Raw genomic sequence first — 18,515 nt, 5'->3', positions numbered from 1 at the left:
ACTAGATAGTCTAGTTAGTCTCACAAACTAGTATCTTGAGATATAGTGCTAATTTTTAATTTATTTTCAAAATTTTCTTCTAACAAATATACCCAAACAAAATTGTTCAGTAAGGGTATGCACTATTTTACTTATAGACTCATTCCATTTTCTTTATGTTTGAGATTTAAAATTAGAAAAGTTTGAAAGACTATCCATCATTCAAATTTTGAACTAAGGCAGTAATTCATATTATAGATCCATAATTATGTATGGTCATTTGGTAACTTCAATATGACCATTAACTCCAATTCATGAAAATAAGTATAGGCTGATCCAGATGTTCCATTTGTCTCTTTTTGCCCTGTGTTTTCTTTAGGTTTTAGGCAGAATGAATCCCATTCATCAAATATTTGAGAACCACAAACTCTATTCTTCACCATATTCTTGGCAATAAAGTAGATACTGTGGAATGTAAAAAACAGTCTCTTTGAGTGATTTAATCTAGTTCAGTTCAGTTCAGTTCAGTCACTCAATCATGTCCAACTCTTTGTGACCCCTGAATCAGCACACCAGGCCTCCCTGACCATCACCAACTCCCAGAGTTCACTCAAACTCACATCCATCAACGGTGATGCCATCCAGCCATCTCATCCTTAGTCGTCCCCTTCTCCTCCTGCCCCCAATCCCTCCCAGCATCAGAGTCTTTTCCAATGAGTCAACTCTTCTCATGAGGTGGCCAAAGTACTGGAGTTTCAGCTTAAACATCATTCCTTCCAAAGAAATCCCAGGACTGATCTCCTTCAGAATGGACTGGTTAGATCTCCTTACAGTCCAAGGGACTCTCAAGAGTCTTCTCCAACACCACAATTCAAAAGCATCAATTCTTCAGCGCTCAGCTTTCTTCACAGTCCAACTCTCACATCCATACATGACCACTGGAAAAACCATAGCCTTGACTAGACGGACCTTAGTAGGCAAAGTAAAGTCTCTGCTTTTGAATATGCTATCTAGGTTGGTCATAACTTTTCTTCCAAGGAATTAGCGTCTTTTAATTTCATGGCTGCAGCCACCATCTGCAGTGATTTAGGAGCCCAAAAAATAAAGTCTGACACTGTTTCCCCATCTATTTCCCATGAAGTGATGGGACCAGATGCCATGATCTTCATTTTCTGAATGTTGGCTTGAAGCTCAACAAGCCAACTTTTCTACTCTCCTCTTTCACTTTCATCAAGAGGCTTTTTAGTTCCTCTTCACTTCTGCCATAAGGGTGGTGTTGTTATTGATATTTCTCCCGGGAATCTTGATTCCAGCTTGTGTTTCTTCCAGCCCAGCATTTCTCATGATGTACTCTGTATATAAGTGAAATAAGCGGGGTGACCTAGATAAACAAATTCTGAAACAGATAAATAAGTTATGATTAAGTAATGTGTGTAAAGTACATTTTTACAAATTTGTTTTTTGGTTAAGGTCATGGAGAATGCTACTTTTGTTCAAGTGGTTTATGACAGCATGGTTTCTATAATGGACAAGAATCATAAAAAAGAGAACTAGAAGAAAAGCAAGGGGTGAAAGCCTTAAAAAAAACAACTGATGTGTGCCGGGGTCCAGCCCTGGTGGATCCACAGTAATTTGAAGCGGGGATGGAGTTGGTGATTAAAGAGAGATTAATTAGAGATTTAAAGAGAGATTAGGGAAGAATAATATAGTGAAAAAATAGAGGAGAAAATAGTCTGGTATTCTTTGGTTGACATGGAAAGCTAATAAAGTCTCAAGAAAGTTGCACCGGCTGCATAGGCCACAGGCACCCACTTGAATAGCGGAGGGTGCCCTATCTTTGGCTCCCTCTCGTGTGGGTCTTAGAAGCCCAGGCAAATAAGTAGACAAGGTGAGCCTCTGTGTTCCAGGGGATCAGCCTGAAAAGAGAAGGAGGGAGAGGGAGAAAGAGAGTTGACAGGGAGGAGGCCAAGCTTGTGCAAAAACCCGATAACTTTATTTTCAAAAAGTGCTTATATACCCTAAGTTTTACATAATGGAAGATGCAGAGTCATGAAGGGGCAGCAGTCTTGACCCTTATGGATGGCAGGCTTTCTTTCTGCATATCTTTCCATATACAAAAGCTCTCAGATGATTTACATTATCTTCTGGCCAAGAGGCCTGTTAACACTTTATGGCTCTCTTCCTTAATGAATGTTAATCTCATTTCCCCTGAAGTGTTTTTCTTTAATCTGCATCACCCTCAAAGCACTAAAGTTAAATCCCTATAGAACAAAGTTGCAGTGGGTTATAACAAAGAAAGTACTTAACTCAAAGATCTGATGTTGCTAATGCCAGGGCTACTACCTGTTTTTTCTACATACCAACTGTATCAACAAATAAAAATATGAAATCTTGGCAGCAAGTATTGGCTCAACAATGAAACCCTTAATCAGTTCTGTTCTAGAGAGTTTGACTTCTCGGAAGCCCCTACATTCCTAGGATGTTTTAAGCTTCCTATGCCTCTCCAGGTTGGGAGGCTGTAAACAATCACATGCGTAGCTATAAGAATCCAGATAAACCTGTCAGGCAGGCTAGAAAGCCATTAGAGGGGTTTTTGGATTGAAACACTCATTATGCCCAGGAGACTTATTAACTAGAGCTCTAAGTTAATTTTCTTTAGAGAAAGTTGGTCGGGTATAGCCCCCCGTTAACGTCAGAAGACTATAGTATAGCTAACAGTAAACAGACAGAATTTGGTTTTGGGGTAGATGCTCGGGCAGAGGACCCCTTGAGATCTGACTTGTCTTGGGCCTGTCAAGCCTCTTCCTCATGACCTTTGTCATGGGCGGGATTCCCTGTGCTGGCTCCCGGTAGATGTGCTTATGGGACAGAAATGGCTGTAGCAGTACAGAGGAAAGGAATTATCTGTGGCAATGAACTCAGAAAAATGCTAAGGTACAGAATTATAGATGTATTTGTTGTTTAGTTGCTCAATCACGTCTGATTCTTTGCCACCCCATGAACGTTAGCCCACCAGGCTCCTCTGTCCATGGGATTCTCCAGGCAAGAATACTGGAATGGATTGCTATTTCTATCTCCAGATCTTCCAGACCCAGGAATAGAACCAATGTCTCCTGCACTGGCAGGAATCTTTATTGCTGAGCCACTAAGGAAGCCTACAAGGGTTCTTGTAGGCAGTGTTAAGTAGTTTAGATAGTAATTCCATGTGTTATAGAAGAAGGGAAAGAGATTTTTTTTTACAGCTTTAAAGTGTGAATCTGTTTATTACTTTGGGTGTAAAGATTGGGAATGGATGATGAAAATAAAAGAAAACAGACAGTTGAAGAAATCCAGCTAGCTAACTTGGATTGTGATTGTAGCAATGGAAGTAGAAAAAGATTATACAACATACTGTTGTGAAGATTGAACTCAAGAGTTTACATACAAACTGAATAGTGAGATAAGAGAGAAAAAGTAATGAAGAAAAGCTGGTTATCATCTTGTAGTTTTCTTACTTCTTGGTCGTAAACTTAAAACATCTCTCATTTGGTCATAAACTTAAAACCTCTCTCACTTTTAACATTTTCATTCTCTACCTTCATTATTCTCAATATTGTCTAGAGTCCTCCAGTTTGTCAGGTTTTCTCTCAATATTTGAAATGCAAACACCACAATTTTTCTTCCATGAGGAGGAATTTTCTCATTTATCGGTTGTGATCTCAGTCTCAGTTCAGTCTCACAGTCGTGTCTGACTTACTGATTTCCCATGAACCACATCATGCCAGGCCTCTCTATCCATCTCCAACTCCCAGAGTCCACCCAAAGCCATGTCCATAGTGATGCCATCCAACCATCTTATGTCCATGTTGATGCCGTCCAACCATCTTATCCTCTTGAGTCTATTTCTCCTCCTGCCTTCAGTCTTTCCCAGCATCAAGGTCTTTTCATATGAGTCAGCTTTTCACATCAGGTGCCCAGAATATTGGAGTTTCAGCTTCAACGTCAGTCCTTCCAATGAACACCCAGGACTGATCTTTAGGATGGACTGGAGGGATCTCCTTGCAGTCCAAGGGACTCTCAAGAGTCTTCTCCAACACCACAGTTCAAACGCATCAATTCTTCATCACTCAGCTTTCTTTATAGTCCAATTCTCACATCAATACATGACCACTGGAAAAACCTTGACTAGACGGAACTTTGTTGACAAAGTAATGTCACTGCTTTTTAATATGCTGTCTAGGTTGGTCGTAACTTTCTTTCCAAGGAGTAAGCATCTTTTAATTTGATGGGTGCAAAAACAATCTGCAGTGATTTTGGAACCCTGAATAATAAAGCCAGCCACCATTTCCACTGTTTTCCCATCTATTTGCCATGAAGTGATGGGAGCGGATGCCATGATCTTAGTATTCTGAATGTTGAGCTTTAAGCTAACATTTTCACTCTCCTCTTTCACTTTCATTAGGAGGCTCTTTACTACTTCTTCACTTTCTGCCATAAGGGCGGTGTCATCTGCATGTCTGAGCTTATTCATATTTCGCCTGGCAATCTTGATTCCACCTTATGCTTCTTCCAGCCCAGCATTTCTCATGATGTACTCTACATACAAGTTAAATACGCAGGGTGACGATATACAACCTTGACGTACTCATTTTCATATTTGGAACCAATCTGTTGTTCGATGTCCAGTTCTAACTGTTGCTTCCTGACTTGCATACAGGTATCTCAAGAGACAGATCAGGGTTCCCATCCCTCGAAGAATTTTCCACAGTTTATTGTGATCCATACATCAAAGGCTTTGGCATAGTCAGTAAAGCAGAAATAGATGTTTTTCTGGAACTCTCTTGCTTTTTTCATGATCCAACAGATGTTGGCAATTTGACCTCTGGCTCCTCTGCCTTTTCTAAAATCAGCTTGAACATCTGAAGGTTCACATTACATCTGTTACTAAAGCCTGGCTTGGACAATTTTGAGCATCACTTTACTAGCGTGTGAGATGAGTGCCATTGTGTGGTAGTTTGAGCATTCTTTGGCATTGCCTTTCTTTGGGATTGGAATGAAAACTGACCTTTTCCAGTCCTGTGGCTGCTGCTGAGTTTTCCAAATTTGCTGGTATATTGAGTGCAGCACTTTCATAGCATCATCTTTTAGGATTTGAAATAGCTCAACTGGAAATCCATCACCTCCACTAGCTTTATTTGTAGTGATGCCTCCTAAGGCCCACTTGACTTCACATTCCAGGATGTCTGGCTCTAGGTGAGTGATCACTCCATCATGATTATCTGGGTCATGAAGATCTTTTTTGTACAGTTCTACCGTGTATATTTGTCACCTCTTCTTAATATCTTCTGCTTCTGTTAGGACCATAGCATTTCTGTCCTTTATTGAGCCCATCTTTGCATGAGATGTTCCCTTGATATCTCTGATTTTCTTGAAGCAATCTCTGGTCTTTCCCATTGTATTGTTTTCCTCTATTTCTTTGCACTGATCACTGAGGAAGGCTTTCTCATCTCTTCTTACTATTTGGAACTCTGCATTCAAATGGGTATATCTTTCCTTTTCCCCTTTGCTTTTCGCCTTTCTTCCTTTCACAGCTATTTGTAAGGTCTCCTCAGACAACCATTTTGCTTTTTTGCATTTCTTTTTCTTGTAAATGGTCTTGATCCCTGTCTCCGGTACAGTGTCACGAACCTCTGTCCATAGTTCATCAGGTACTCTATCTGTCAGGTCTAGTCCCTTAAATCTATTTCTCAATTCTACTGTATGCTGCTGCTGCTAAGTCACTTCAGTTGTGTCTGACTTTGTGCGATCCCATAGATGGCACCCCACCAGGCTCCCCCGTGTCTGGGATTTTCCAGGCAGGAACACTGGAGTGGGGTGCCATTTCCTTCTCCAGTGCATGAAAGTGAAAAGTGAAAGTGAAGTCGCCCAGTTGTATCCGACTCTTAGCAACGCCATGGACTGCAGCCTTCTAGGCTCCTCCACCCATGGAATTTTCCAGGCAAGAGTACTGGAGTGGGGTGCCATTGTCTTCTCCACTGTATAGTCAGAGGGATTTGATTTAGGTCATACCTGAATGGTCTAGTGGTTTTCTCCACTTTCTTCAGTTTCAGTCTAAATTTGGCAATAAGGAGTTCACGATCTGAGCCACAGTCAGCTCCTGGTCTTGTTTTTGCTAATTGTATATAGCTTCTTCATCTTTGGCTGCAAAGAATATAATCAGTCTGATTTCAGTGTTGACCATCTGGTGAAGTCCACGTGTAGAGTCTTCTCTCGTGTTGTTGTAAGAGGGTGTTTGCTGTGACCAGTGCGTTCTCTTGGCAGAACTGTATTAGCCTTTGCCCTGCTTCATTCTCTACTCCAATGCCACATTTGCCTGTTACTCTAGGTGTTTCTTGACTTCCTACTTCTGCATTTCAGTTCCCTATAATGAAAACAACATCGTTTTGTGGTGTTAGTTCCAGAAGATCTTGTAGGTCTTCATAGAACTGTTCAACTTTTTTGGCACTACTAATTCCCTTCCTTCCTTCTAATTTTCTTCATTGGTTGTATCATAAGAAGATAATACATTTGTACATTTTAGCTTAAAGTAGAGGTAATGAGGGCTGTGTTTATTCTTGATTTTTCCATGTATTTTTCACATTAAGCTGTATTATTTTTTTAATTTAAAAATAATTTGGTTGAAGTGTAAGGGAAGACTTCACTCTTCAGTTCATAATTAACATTTGAAGAGAGTTGAAATTTATTATGTTTATTATAGTAGTTGACTTTTTATACAGCTTATATACTCATTAAAATTAGAATATTCCTTTTAATAAAATCCTTAAGAAAAAAAAGATAATGTAGTAGATTCAGCTTTGTAATATATATACAAAGTGTTCTTTGAATAGTTAACAAAGCCAGCTAGAAGGGTTTGTAGGCTGTCCACGGTGTTATCACCCTTTTAGGCTCAGTTTTGTGTGTAGCTCTGTCAGTAAGGAATCTGGGAAGGATAAATCATCTCCTACTTAGGATTCAAGTATTTATTATGTGCTTATTCTATGCCAGGTATAGTCTTATTTAAGGTAACTAGGAAATAAAGCCTTTACTATCAGTAACTCTACATTTGGATATGAAATAAAGACTAGAAGCAGTAAATATAAGGAGGATAGTAGATACATTTAATGTTTTATCTTTTCTTTCAAATAATAGTTTATATATAATAATATGATAATATCTTCCAGACTCAGATTCAGTAGCAGTTCAGTATATCAGAGAGCTCTAAATTAATTTGATACTGATCAAACTAATACTCTTAGGGGGTTATACTGTTCACAAACATTGTTGTGACATCACATTGCTAAACCAGTTCTGTGCTTTTTAAAGTTAAATTGTCCTTCCCAGATTACATCATCCACTTCTGTATTCAGAGGAGAGCTTTGATACACAGTTATGGGTGCTGTAGGACACAATTTTGAGTAGTAACAGCAAATTATGGAAAAACTAGCACAATTTGTGAAGAGTCACTATATTAATATCAGAAGCATGAATGTATGGAAAAAATAGACATTACCAAAGATACCATTAGATTACCTTCAAATTAAAATTTGAAACAAGAATTTTAGTACTTTTATCTTTAGTACTGTAATTAAACTAACTGTAAAATATAACCCATAAGTAATATTTTACAGTATCCGAAATTTTAAAGTCAGTCATATGTAAATGATTGTTTTGACTATCTAAGAGTAAATATATACTTTATTACCTTATTATAATCAAAAGTATTCAGCCTCCAGTTTAGACTTGGAAACACGATTCTTGAAGTTATTTGTTATTTGTGCTAAGAGTACTCAGTATTCAGTTGTCACAATAATTCTCTCTACACTAGGTATTGTCTTATGAAAATTCTGAAGCAGTGTCTGACACTGAGGGAAGCTCTTATTACAGCAGGAAAAGAGATTACATGGCATGGCCGGACAAATGATGAACCAGCACATTACTGTAGCATTTGTGAGGTAACTGTTCTTATTGACAGTTTTTTTGTGGTTTTTCTAGGGTTTGGTTTCTTTTGTCTTTTAATTATAAACTTACATATACTTTTCATGTGATGCATTTTGTTGAAATTGAATATCATAGCTATTACATTAAATTTTCATTTGATGGTATAATATTTTTTTAGCTTTTTATTTTGTATTGGAGCATGACTGATTAACAAGTTGTGATAGTTTCAGGTAGACAACAAAAGGACTCAGTTACCCATACACATGTATCCATTCTCCCTCAAGCTCCCCTCTTAATGGTATAATATTCTGTTAACTCTGTGTTTACTCAGAAGTATCTCCCAACAGTAGCAGTTATGTAGATGATTTTTTATCAGATGATATAATCTCATATTTTGAAGTAGGAACTATTTATCATAAGTACACAGTTGCCAACAATCTATTTTGGTATATATATATATGCCATGCACTACTAAGTCTTTTCTGCTTAATTTCATAAACATTTGTTAATTTTTTTTCTTGTAGCAAAGATTTAAAAGTGAAGATATAAAAATGTGGTAAGCTGTTCTACATGAGATTATATTCTACTTACAGGATACAAATTATAAACATATAAATGTAATATGTGTAAAAACTATAATGTCTGTGGGCATATATACAGATTATTATTCAATGACTTATGAAATAGTAAAGTTACAGGACAAAAGTCAGTACACAGAAATTGCTTGGATTCTTCTATACTCACAATGAAAAATCAGAAAGAGAAATTAGGGAATCAATGTCATTTACCATTGCACACACACACAAAATATCTGGGAATAAATGTCTAAGCAGACAAAAAAATCTATATACACACAATTGAAGACACTGGTTAAAGATATCAAAGATGACATAAGCAGATGGAGGGATATTCCATACTTCTTGGTTGAATCAATATTGTGAAAATGACTGCAGTACCAAAACAAGCTACAGATTCAGTGTAATCCCTATTGAATTACTAATGGCATTTTTCAGACTAGAGCAAAAAGTTTTCACAGTTTGTATGGAAACATAAAAGATCCCCAATAGCCAGAGTAATCTTAAGAAGATTGAAGCTGAAGGAATGAACTTATCTGATTTCAGACTATACTACAAAGCTACAGTCATCAAAACAATATGGTACAGGACAAAAAAGTATAGACCAATGGAATAAGATAGAAAGCCCAGAGATAAAGCTATACACAAATGGACACCTTATATTTGACAAAGGAGACAAGACTATACAATGGGGAAAAGATAGTCTCTTCAGTAAGTGGTGCTGGAAGAACTAGACAACCACATTAAAAAAAAAAAAAAATTAGAACACTTCCTAAGACCATACACAAAGGTAAGCTCAAAATGAAGTAAAAACCTAAGTGTAAGACCAGAAACTATTAAACTCCTAGGAAAAAGCAGGCAAAACACTGTATGACATAAATTTAGCAAGATCCTTTATGACCTAAACCCTAGAATAGTGGACATAAAAACAAAAATAAGTGGGACCTAATTAAACTTAAAAATGTTTCCACAGCAAAGAAAACTATAAACAATGTGAAAAGACAGCCTTAAGAATGTGGAAAATAATAGCAAATTAAACAACTGACAAGATTAATTTTCAAAGTATACAAGCAGCTCATACAGCTCAATACCAGGAAGACAAACAACCACCAGTCAAAAAGTGGGCAAAAGACCTAAACATACATTTCTCCAAAGAAGACATACAGATTGCTCTTAGAGACATGAAAAGATACTGAACATCACATATTATTAGAGAAATGCAAATCAAAACCACAATGAGGTATCACCTCATACCAGAGAGACAGAGAGAATGGCCATAATGAAAAAATCCACAAACAGTGAGTGCTGGAGAGAGTGTGGAGACAAGGAAACCCTCCTACACTGCTGGAGGGAATGTAAATTGATACAGCCGGTATCAAAGATGATACCGAGATTTCTTAAAAAGCTAGGAATAAAACCACCATATGACCCAGCAATCCCATTCCTAGGCATATCTGCTGAGGAAACCCAAATGGAAAAAGACACATGTATCCCCGTGTTCATTGCAGCACTGTTTACAATAGCCAAGACATGGAAGCAACTTCATTGTCCATTGACTAACAAATGGATAAAGAAGCTGTGGTATACAGTGGAATACTACCCAGCTATAAAAAGAATGCATTTGAATCAGTTATAATGAGGTGGTTGAACCTAGAGCCTATAATAGAGTGAAGTAAGTCAAAAAGAAAAATACATTAACTCCTGTATTTGGAATCTAGAACGATGGTACTGATGACTCTGTTCACAGAACAGCAGTGAAGATGCAGACATAGAGAACAGATTTATGGGCAAGAGTGCAGGAGAAGAGGGAGGGAGGGGGTGAGATGAATGGAGAAAATAGTATGGATGTATGTACACTAACATATATAAATAGACAGCCAGTGGGAATTTACTTTCTGACTCAGGGAACTCAAACTGGGGCTCTGTAATAACCTAGGGGTTGGGAAAGGGCAGGAGGTGGGAGGGAGATTTAAGAACAAGGGAAAATATGTACACCTGTGGTCAATTCATGTTGATGTGTGACAGAAATTAAACCAATATTGTAAAGCAACATCAGTCCATTAAAAAGAAAGAAATAGTTCTTTAAAAGAGTAGGAAAAATTATTTTCTAATATTGCCGTAGGGGCCCATTCAAAGGTGAATTATATTATTTCAGCAGGGAAAAAATGGCTTGAATCAGAGAATAAAAACATCATTGTGTTTTATGGAGGACAAAACAAGTATTAGTTGATGCAGGAATAATTTCAGTTTTGCATTGGTGAATGTTGCCATTTGATACTGGAATACATTCTTAAATAAATGTGGTTCTGTTATACACCATTTTAATGTGCATATCTTGTTTTATGTTTTTTGCCAATGAATTATTACTGGCTATTTATATACATGTATTTTAGATTATGGAAATGATTTTAGACAAATAGCAAATTCAAGCAGTTTTCTTATTCAAGTTCAAAATGGGTCATGAAATGGTGTACACAACTCTCAACATCAGCAATACATTTGGCCCAGGAACTGCCTATGAACATACAGTGCAGTGGTGTTTCAAGAAGTTTTGTAGTGGAGACTAGAGCCCTGAAGATGAGGAGCACAGCCATTAGAAGTTGACAGCAACCAACTGAGAATATAATCCAAGCTGATCCTCTTAGAACTACACAAGAAGCTGGCCAAGAACTCAGCTTTGTTCATTCTGTGGTTATTTGGCATTTGAAGCAAATCGAAAAGGTGAAAATCTGGATAAGTGGGTGCCTCATGAGCTGACCACAAATCAAAAAAAATAGTCATTTTGAAGTGTTGTCATCTTTTATTCTACACAACAACACAGACTATTTCTCACTCAGATTATTACATCTGGTGAGAAGTGGATTTTATTCACTGTGACAGTCAGCTGCATGGTTGAACTGAGAAGTCCAAAGCACATTCCAAAGGCAAACTTGCATGTATAAAAGGTCATGGTCACTGTAGGTGTCTGCTGCTGGTCTGATCGACTCAACTTTCTGAATCCCTAGTTAACCATTACATCAGAGAAGTGTACTCAACAAATCAATGAGATGCACTGAAAATTGGAATGCCTGCAGTCAACATTAGTCAACAGAAAAGGCCCATTTATTCACAACAATGACCAATGCTTCAAAAGTTGAACAAATGGGGCTACAATTTGCCTCATCTCCCATATTCATCTGACCTTTCATCAACCAACTACCATTTCTTCAAGCATCTTGACAACTTCAGTCAGCAGAAAATCCTTCCCAAGAATTCAATGAATGCTGAAGCACAGATGTTTATGCTTCACCAGTAAACAAACTTATTTCTCGTTGGCAAAAATGGGTTGACTAAATTGGTCCCCATTTTGACTAATAAAGAGCTAGTTGTAATGATTTAAAGTATAGGGTCTGAAGGCATAGTTACAAGTCTAATAGTACAGTAATAAAAAGGTTAGGTAATTTAGTGTGGTTGGGAAATGTATTTCATATTTTGAAAAATCTGTAAGATGCTTATAGCTCGTGGTATCTAGCTATAAGCTAGCTATAGCTAGTGGTATCTAGCTATATTTAGCTAGATATAGTGGTATCTAGCAATAAGCTTCTTGAATTTAAGAAATCTGATGTTTATTCTAAGATAATTAAAAGTTCTGCAGCAAGGGACACAAGTCAAGGTACATGTTTCATCAAGCGGTAGTTGATAATTAAAGAAAAGGAAGAAGGTAAAGAGACTAGTTTTGAGCATTTTTGTCTGTTCTTTGGGGTCTTGGGAGTGTACGTATTGCATAGGATGTGAGATGTTAGTTCCCATATATGTTTTGATCCCAAGCCCCCAACAGGGCAAGCTTGAGTCTTAATCACTGGACTGCTAGGGATTAAGTCTGTAGAATGGTGTTTAAAAAAAATTACTAAGGGCTGAGATTCATTAGTAGTGACGTTAAAAAAAGAGAGAGAAGCTAAAAAGTCTTTAGAAAGTAAAATCAATATGATAGTTGAAGAAATAGAGAATGATGACAAACTGAAGAACCAAGATGTTTTAACTGGGATTACTAAACTATGTTACTGCCTATTTAGAATAAAGGAAAACTTTATGAACTCTGATCTTTTACTAGTGTAGTTCAAAGACGATGTAAGGTGATGAATTTCTAATCACTGAAGTCAAACAAAAGTCAGAAGATCACTTGCCTAAGAAATTGAACATCCAAAGGAAATCTTGAAATTACATTTTAATTCTGAGATATACTGATTAAATCTTTTGGCTGTTTTAACATTACATAACCTCATTGAAGTACATTTTTATAAGACCAAACAGACTCTGGTTAGCGTTTATATCTCAGATAAATGATTTTTTCTGTATATGAAAACAACTGTTTAGGTATTATCCATTTTCCATCCTGAAACATTGCAAGTCAACATTCGTAAAAGAAGTACACTGTCTTTTGGTACAGTACAGTTCATAAATACACCCTGTACTTATTTTCCTTAATGTAATAGGATAATAAATAAACACCCTTTATTAGTCATCAGTGAGTTTCTTGCTCTTGAAAGTAAACTAATCACAGTGGCAGTCCAGAAAGGAATAATGTGGGTTAGTCAAAACATTAGTGGCCTCTTCATGGATCATAGCCTTCCCGTGGCAGAGGGGCTTGGATCACTCAGTGGAGCTATGAGACATGTCTAGCAGAGCTATCCAAGAGAGACAGGTTATAGTGAAGAGTTCTAACAAAACGTGGTCCAGTGGAGGAGAAAATGCCCATTCAAGTATTCTTCCTGCAAGAACTCTTGGATAGTATGAAAGGCCAAAAGATGTGAGACAGAAGATGAGCCCTCAGGTCAGACGGTACCAATATGCTACTGGGGAAGAGTGGAGGCCAATCACTAATAGCCCCAGAAGGAAAGAAGTAGCTGAGCCAAAGTGGAAATGATACCCAGTTGTGATAGTGTCTGGTGGTGAAAGTAAAGTCCCATGCTGTAAAGAACAATATTGCACAGGAACCTGGAATGTTTGGGCCATGATCAGGGAAAATTGGATAAGGTCAAATAGGAGATGGCAAGAGTGAACACAGATGTTTTAGAAATCAGTGATCTAACATGATGGGAATGGCTGTCCAAGAAGCGACAGTTAGAACCAGACATGGAACAACTGATTGGTTCAGAATTGGGAAAGGAGTACAACAAAGTTTGAATTGTCACCCTACTTACTTAAGTTATATGCAGAGTACATCATGCCAAATGCCAGGCTGGATGAATCACAAGCTGGAATCAAGAAATAGCAGCCTCAGATATGGAGTTGATACCACTCTGATGGCAGAAAATGAAAAGGACCTAAAGAGCCTCTTGAGAATAAAAGAGGAGAGTGAAAAAGCTGACTTAAAACTCAACATTCAGATAACTTAGGTCATGGTATCCTGTCTTATCACTTCATGGCAAATAGATGGGGAAACAATGGAAACAGAGGCAAATTTTATTTTCTTGGCTCCAGAATCACTGCAGGTGGTGACTGCAGGCATGAAATAAAAAGATGCTTGCTCCTTGAAAGGAAGTCTGTGACAGCCATAGCCCTAGATAAAATGCAGAGACATCACTTAGCTGACAAAGATCCATATAGGCAAAACTGTGGTTTTTCCAGTAGTCATGTATAGATGTGAGAGTTGGACCATATAGAAGGTTAAGCACCAAAGAATTGATACTATCAAATTGTGGGACTGGAGAATACTCTTGAGATCTCCATGAACTTCGAGATCAAACCAGTCAATCCTAAAGAAAATCAACCCTGAATATTCTTCAGAAAGACTGATCCTGATGCTGAAGCTCCAGTAGTTTGTCCACCTGATGTGAAGAGCGAGCTCATTGGATAAGAGCCAGCTAAAGGGAAATCTTTCCCTTGTGCTGGGAAAGATTAAAGGCAAAAGGAGAAGTAAGCACCAGAGAATTAGATGTTTAGGTAGCGTCACCAACTATGATGTGTGAGCAGACTCCAGGAGATAACTGAAAGAGAGGGGACCGTGGCATGCTGGGGTTCACTGGATCACAAAGAGTTGTGACTATATTTGTAGAGGTCAGACAGATGTGTCTTTCCTCCCCTGCAGGGAAAGACAACTAAAACCAAAACATTATCAATAGACTGGTTCCAAATAGGAAAAGGAGAACATCAAGGCTATATTGTCACCCTGCTCATTTAACTTATATGCAGAGTACATCATGAGAAATGCTGAGCTGGAGGAAGCACAGGCTGGAATCAAGATTGCCAGGAGAAATATCAATAACCTCAGATATGCAGATGATACCACACTTAATGATAAAGTGAAGAATAACTAAAGAGCCTTTTGATGAAAGTGAAAGAGGAGAGTGAAAGTTACCTTAAAGCTCAACATTCAGAAAACTAAGATGATGGCATCCAGTCCCATCACTTCATGGCAAATAGATGGGAAAACAGTGGAAACAATGGCTTTATTATTCTGGGTTCCAAAATCACTGCAGATGGTGATTGCACCCAAATTAAAAGATGCTTACTTCTTGAAAGAAAAGTTATGACCAACCTAGACAGCATATTAAAAAGCAGAGACATTACTTTGCCAACAAAGATACATGTAGTCAAGGCTGTGATTTTCCCAGTGGTCATGTGTGGAAGTGAGAGTTGAACTATAGAGAAAGCTGAGCACCAAAGAACTGATGCTTTCAGCTGTGGTGCTGGAGAAGGCTCTTGAGTATCCCTTGGACTGCAAGGAGATCCCACCAGGCCACTCTAAAGGAGATCAGTCCTGGGTATTCATTGGAAGGACTGATGTTGAAGCTGAAACTCCAATACTTTGGCCATCTGATGCGAAGAGCTGACTCATTTGAGAAGACCCTGATGCTGGGAAAATTGAGGGCAGGAGAAGAAGGGGACACCAGACGATGAGATGGTTGGATGGCATCACCGACTCTATGGACGTGGGTTTGGGTGGACTCCGGGAGTTGGAGATGGACAGGGAGGCCTGATGTGCTGTGGTTCATGGGGTCACAGAGTCGGTCACGACTGAACGACTGAACTGAACTGATGAATACTATTTTTGTACTGATAATTATGTGGAAAATTGAAACATGCTGATCCATGGTTACAATGATGATTTCATTTGGTTATTTTCGAAATACCTAACACTGTCCTTGTCTTTGGATGTCCTAGAAAATAAACCTGGCATCTTAAACACTACTATGGGGCCTAGGTGTTTTTTAAGGTTATTACTGTATTTTTTATTTATTCATTTATTCTTTTAGCCACTCAGCATGCAAGATATTAGCTCCCCAATGAAAAATTAATCCCATACCCCTTGCTGTGGAAGAGAAGAGTTTAACCACTGGCCCACCAGCGAATTCCCCTATGGAGCCTTTTATCAAAATCCCAGCATTTAGTCCAAAATGATCATCCACATTTTCATGTAAAGTAGAATTCTATAGTTTTATAATAGTGGTACAGATAATTTCAGCTATGTCTGCTCAGTGCTTTCTCTCTTGTATAAAACAGGTGGAAGTTTTTGATCTTCTTTTTGTCACTAATGAAAGCAATTCTCAAAAGACATACATAGTACATTGCCAAGACTGTGCACGAAAAGCAAGTGGGAATCTGGACAATTTCGTGGTGCTAGAAGAATACAAAATTGAGGACCTGATGCAAGTATACGACCAGTTTACATTAGTAAGTGAATTCATTATGTGAGTACATATTTAGCTGTGTTTTGAAGCATCAGTGTTTGTTTTCACTCCCGAATTTATAAGAATTAATAAGACATTCACATTTTCTGTTGGTTCAGTAACGGTGCATACGAAAAATATTCCTCTTTATATACTTGGAAAACCTTTTATCTTTATCAAGTCATTGCATATTCCTGTTATTCCTTTTCAGTTAGAGTGGCCTAATTAGTAACATTAATTACATTAAAAACTTTTGTGTACTTTGATAATATTATCATAATATTATGCTACTTAATTGATAAAGCCAAATTTTGGTTACTTAATTTTGTAGGTATGATCCCCCAGAAAATTGATATGTTTTTAATACTCCTCTGTTGTTATATATTAATTTGTTTATTTAAAATGTATTTCTTGTTACAAGTAATAGTGTTTTGCTAATGGTATATAACATGCATGAAACCAAATTCACAAATGTGTATGGTCTGCAACTTTTCGTTTCAAAGGCAAGTGCATTTTCTTCTGACTTGAAATGGCTTTGTGAATGGAAACATTTATTCCTGGCTTGTTAGTATCGTTTAAATGTCTTTTGTTTTAAATGTTGAAATTTAGTTGTGATATTTTCAATTGAATGGTGCATTAGATTTCTTAAAAGAGAAAATAGTTTTGAGAAATAGGTGCTCTTGCTGAGAAAAGTTCACAGACAATTCACTAGTGAAATTTTAATTGAATTTTAACAGTATTTTCCACAATTATTTTTTTGTTTTAATATGTCCTATAAATTCTTGTGATTAAGTGGTTAAGTAAGAAAAATGAGGATAATACTTTACAGGTCTTAAGAAATATGGCCCTAAAGGTCACAATAGCAGATTATTGAACTTCAAGACTTTCTTTCTAACTCACTTTGTAAGTATACTGTAGATTGGTTATAGCCATGAGATAGAGAACACTTTTGAGGAGTAATAATATACTGAAACAATTAACATACCTTACTTTTAATTTTAGGCTCCTTCAGTATCATCCTCCTCTTCTTGATACTGGTCCGTGAATATTAAATGACACCTTTTCTCATCTTCAGGAAAGTTCTGCACCAGTGGTTTTATAGCTGCTTAATAAGAGTGCTGACTGAAAGCTATGTCTATGCAACCTTCCAAGAATATTGTCAATCGACTGGATATAGGAGAGCATTTCTCTGCTCCAGGATAGATCCAGCTTTTCTTAATTATATATGTTTTATGTTTATGTGACAGAACTGGCACTGCCCAGTAGACTACTGCTTTGAAGATATCTTTTTTTTTTTTTTAAATGTTTCTGGACTTACAAATTAGCTTTCATTTTTATTTTATCTTTTCAAAACTTTCTTTGGGAAGATACACTGCCCTCACTGGTCATATTTTTGCTAAGATAGTTAAATTTAAATCTTTGCTTAAGTGTTTTAATGTGAAAAATTAGAGAAGAAAGGTTAGGGGTTTTTTTGTTGCCTGTTTTTTAAATCACTTTTAAGTTTTTCTGTATTGTTTGGTGCCCATAATGGTTCCAAATTGAAAGTTTTAAAAATGTTTAATAGCTTAATAGTAAAGGTGCAAAGATAATAGTTTGCACATAGACTAAGAAATAAACTTCAGTTTTGTGATTTTTGTTTCTAATCTTGATAGAGATTTACACTATTTATGAATACATATTTATTGCTTGAAATTATTTGTGACTGGTATGTTATTTTTTCAAGATTTACCTGCCATTAAATATATGGAGTTCTGTAATTTTAAGCATTACTCCTTTTACATTTCATATGTGTAAATAAAACTTTAAAATTGTACAGAAATTTTACTAAAGTTGTTTCATGTTTAAAGCATTTTCCACTGTTTTAGTTTTAGAGTTTCTGTAAAAACCCAGATTTTGTTCCTTTTCAAATCTTATTATATATATTTTATATGTACATATATGTCCACATACATGTATAACATATGTATTTATAATACAGTATAGAATTATAAAAAGATAAATTTTTAATTTTTCACCTCTAAGGTAGTTTCTGAGATGCCTTCCTTAAAGCATTACTTACAAAAGTATGTGTATTTTTAAAGTAAATGTCTTTTATTCTGGTTGGTGAGGTTGCAGTTATTACAATGATTGCCAATAAATAAGTGCTGGAAAAACATATAGTAGAAAATGAATAATGAAGTTACAGTTTTAAAGGAAACATGTAAGTCTGATAAATTTTATTTATTGTGTGGAAGAGATTCATAATGATGGCCTGCACTCTAATAATAAATATATTAAGTGACATATTTTCTGGAGTTAGGTGACCTAAAATTCCATGATTTTCTGCTTATACAAAATGGTTCAGTGAGGAGAGAGG

General features: G+C 36.8%; 1 protein-coding gene across 23 annotated transcripts in view; it reads left to right on the top strand.

Moving 5' to 3' along the window:
- The window catches only part of LOC132659058 (lysine-specific demethylase 6A-like), a 166,816-nt gene extending 148,502 nt beyond the window's left edge, over positions 1-18,314 (top strand). For 13 of the 23 annotated variants that reach the window (XM_060408701.1, XM_060408700.1, XM_060408698.1 and 10 more), the window contains 3 exons: positions 7,823-7,949; positions 15,993-16,163; positions 17,162-18,314. In XM_060408701.1, the coding sequence (XP_060264684.1) occupies positions 7,823-7,949; positions 15,993-16,163; positions 17,162-17,191 (328 nt within the window). In that variant the 3' untranslated portion in view covers positions 17,192-18,314. Of the gene's footprint in view, positions 1-7,822; positions 7,950-15,992; positions 16,181-17,161 lie in introns of all 23 variants that reach the window. The other 10 variants (XM_060408699.1, XM_060408696.1, XM_060408695.1 and 7 more) reach the window with 1 other exon arrangement.
- Positions 18,315-18,515: the final 201 nt, after the last annotated feature.

This window comes from Ovis aries, chromosome Y (assembly GCF_016772045.2).
Source record: "Ovis aries strain OAR_USU_Benz2616 breed Rambouillet chromosome Y, ARS-UI_Ramb_v3.0, whole genome shotgun sequence".
NCBI lineage: Eukaryota > Metazoa > Chordata > Mammalia > Artiodactyla > Bovidae > Ovis > Ovis aries.
The sequence above is the reverse complement of the archived record's forward strand: the minus strand, read 5'-3'. Positions and strand labels throughout refer to the sequence as shown.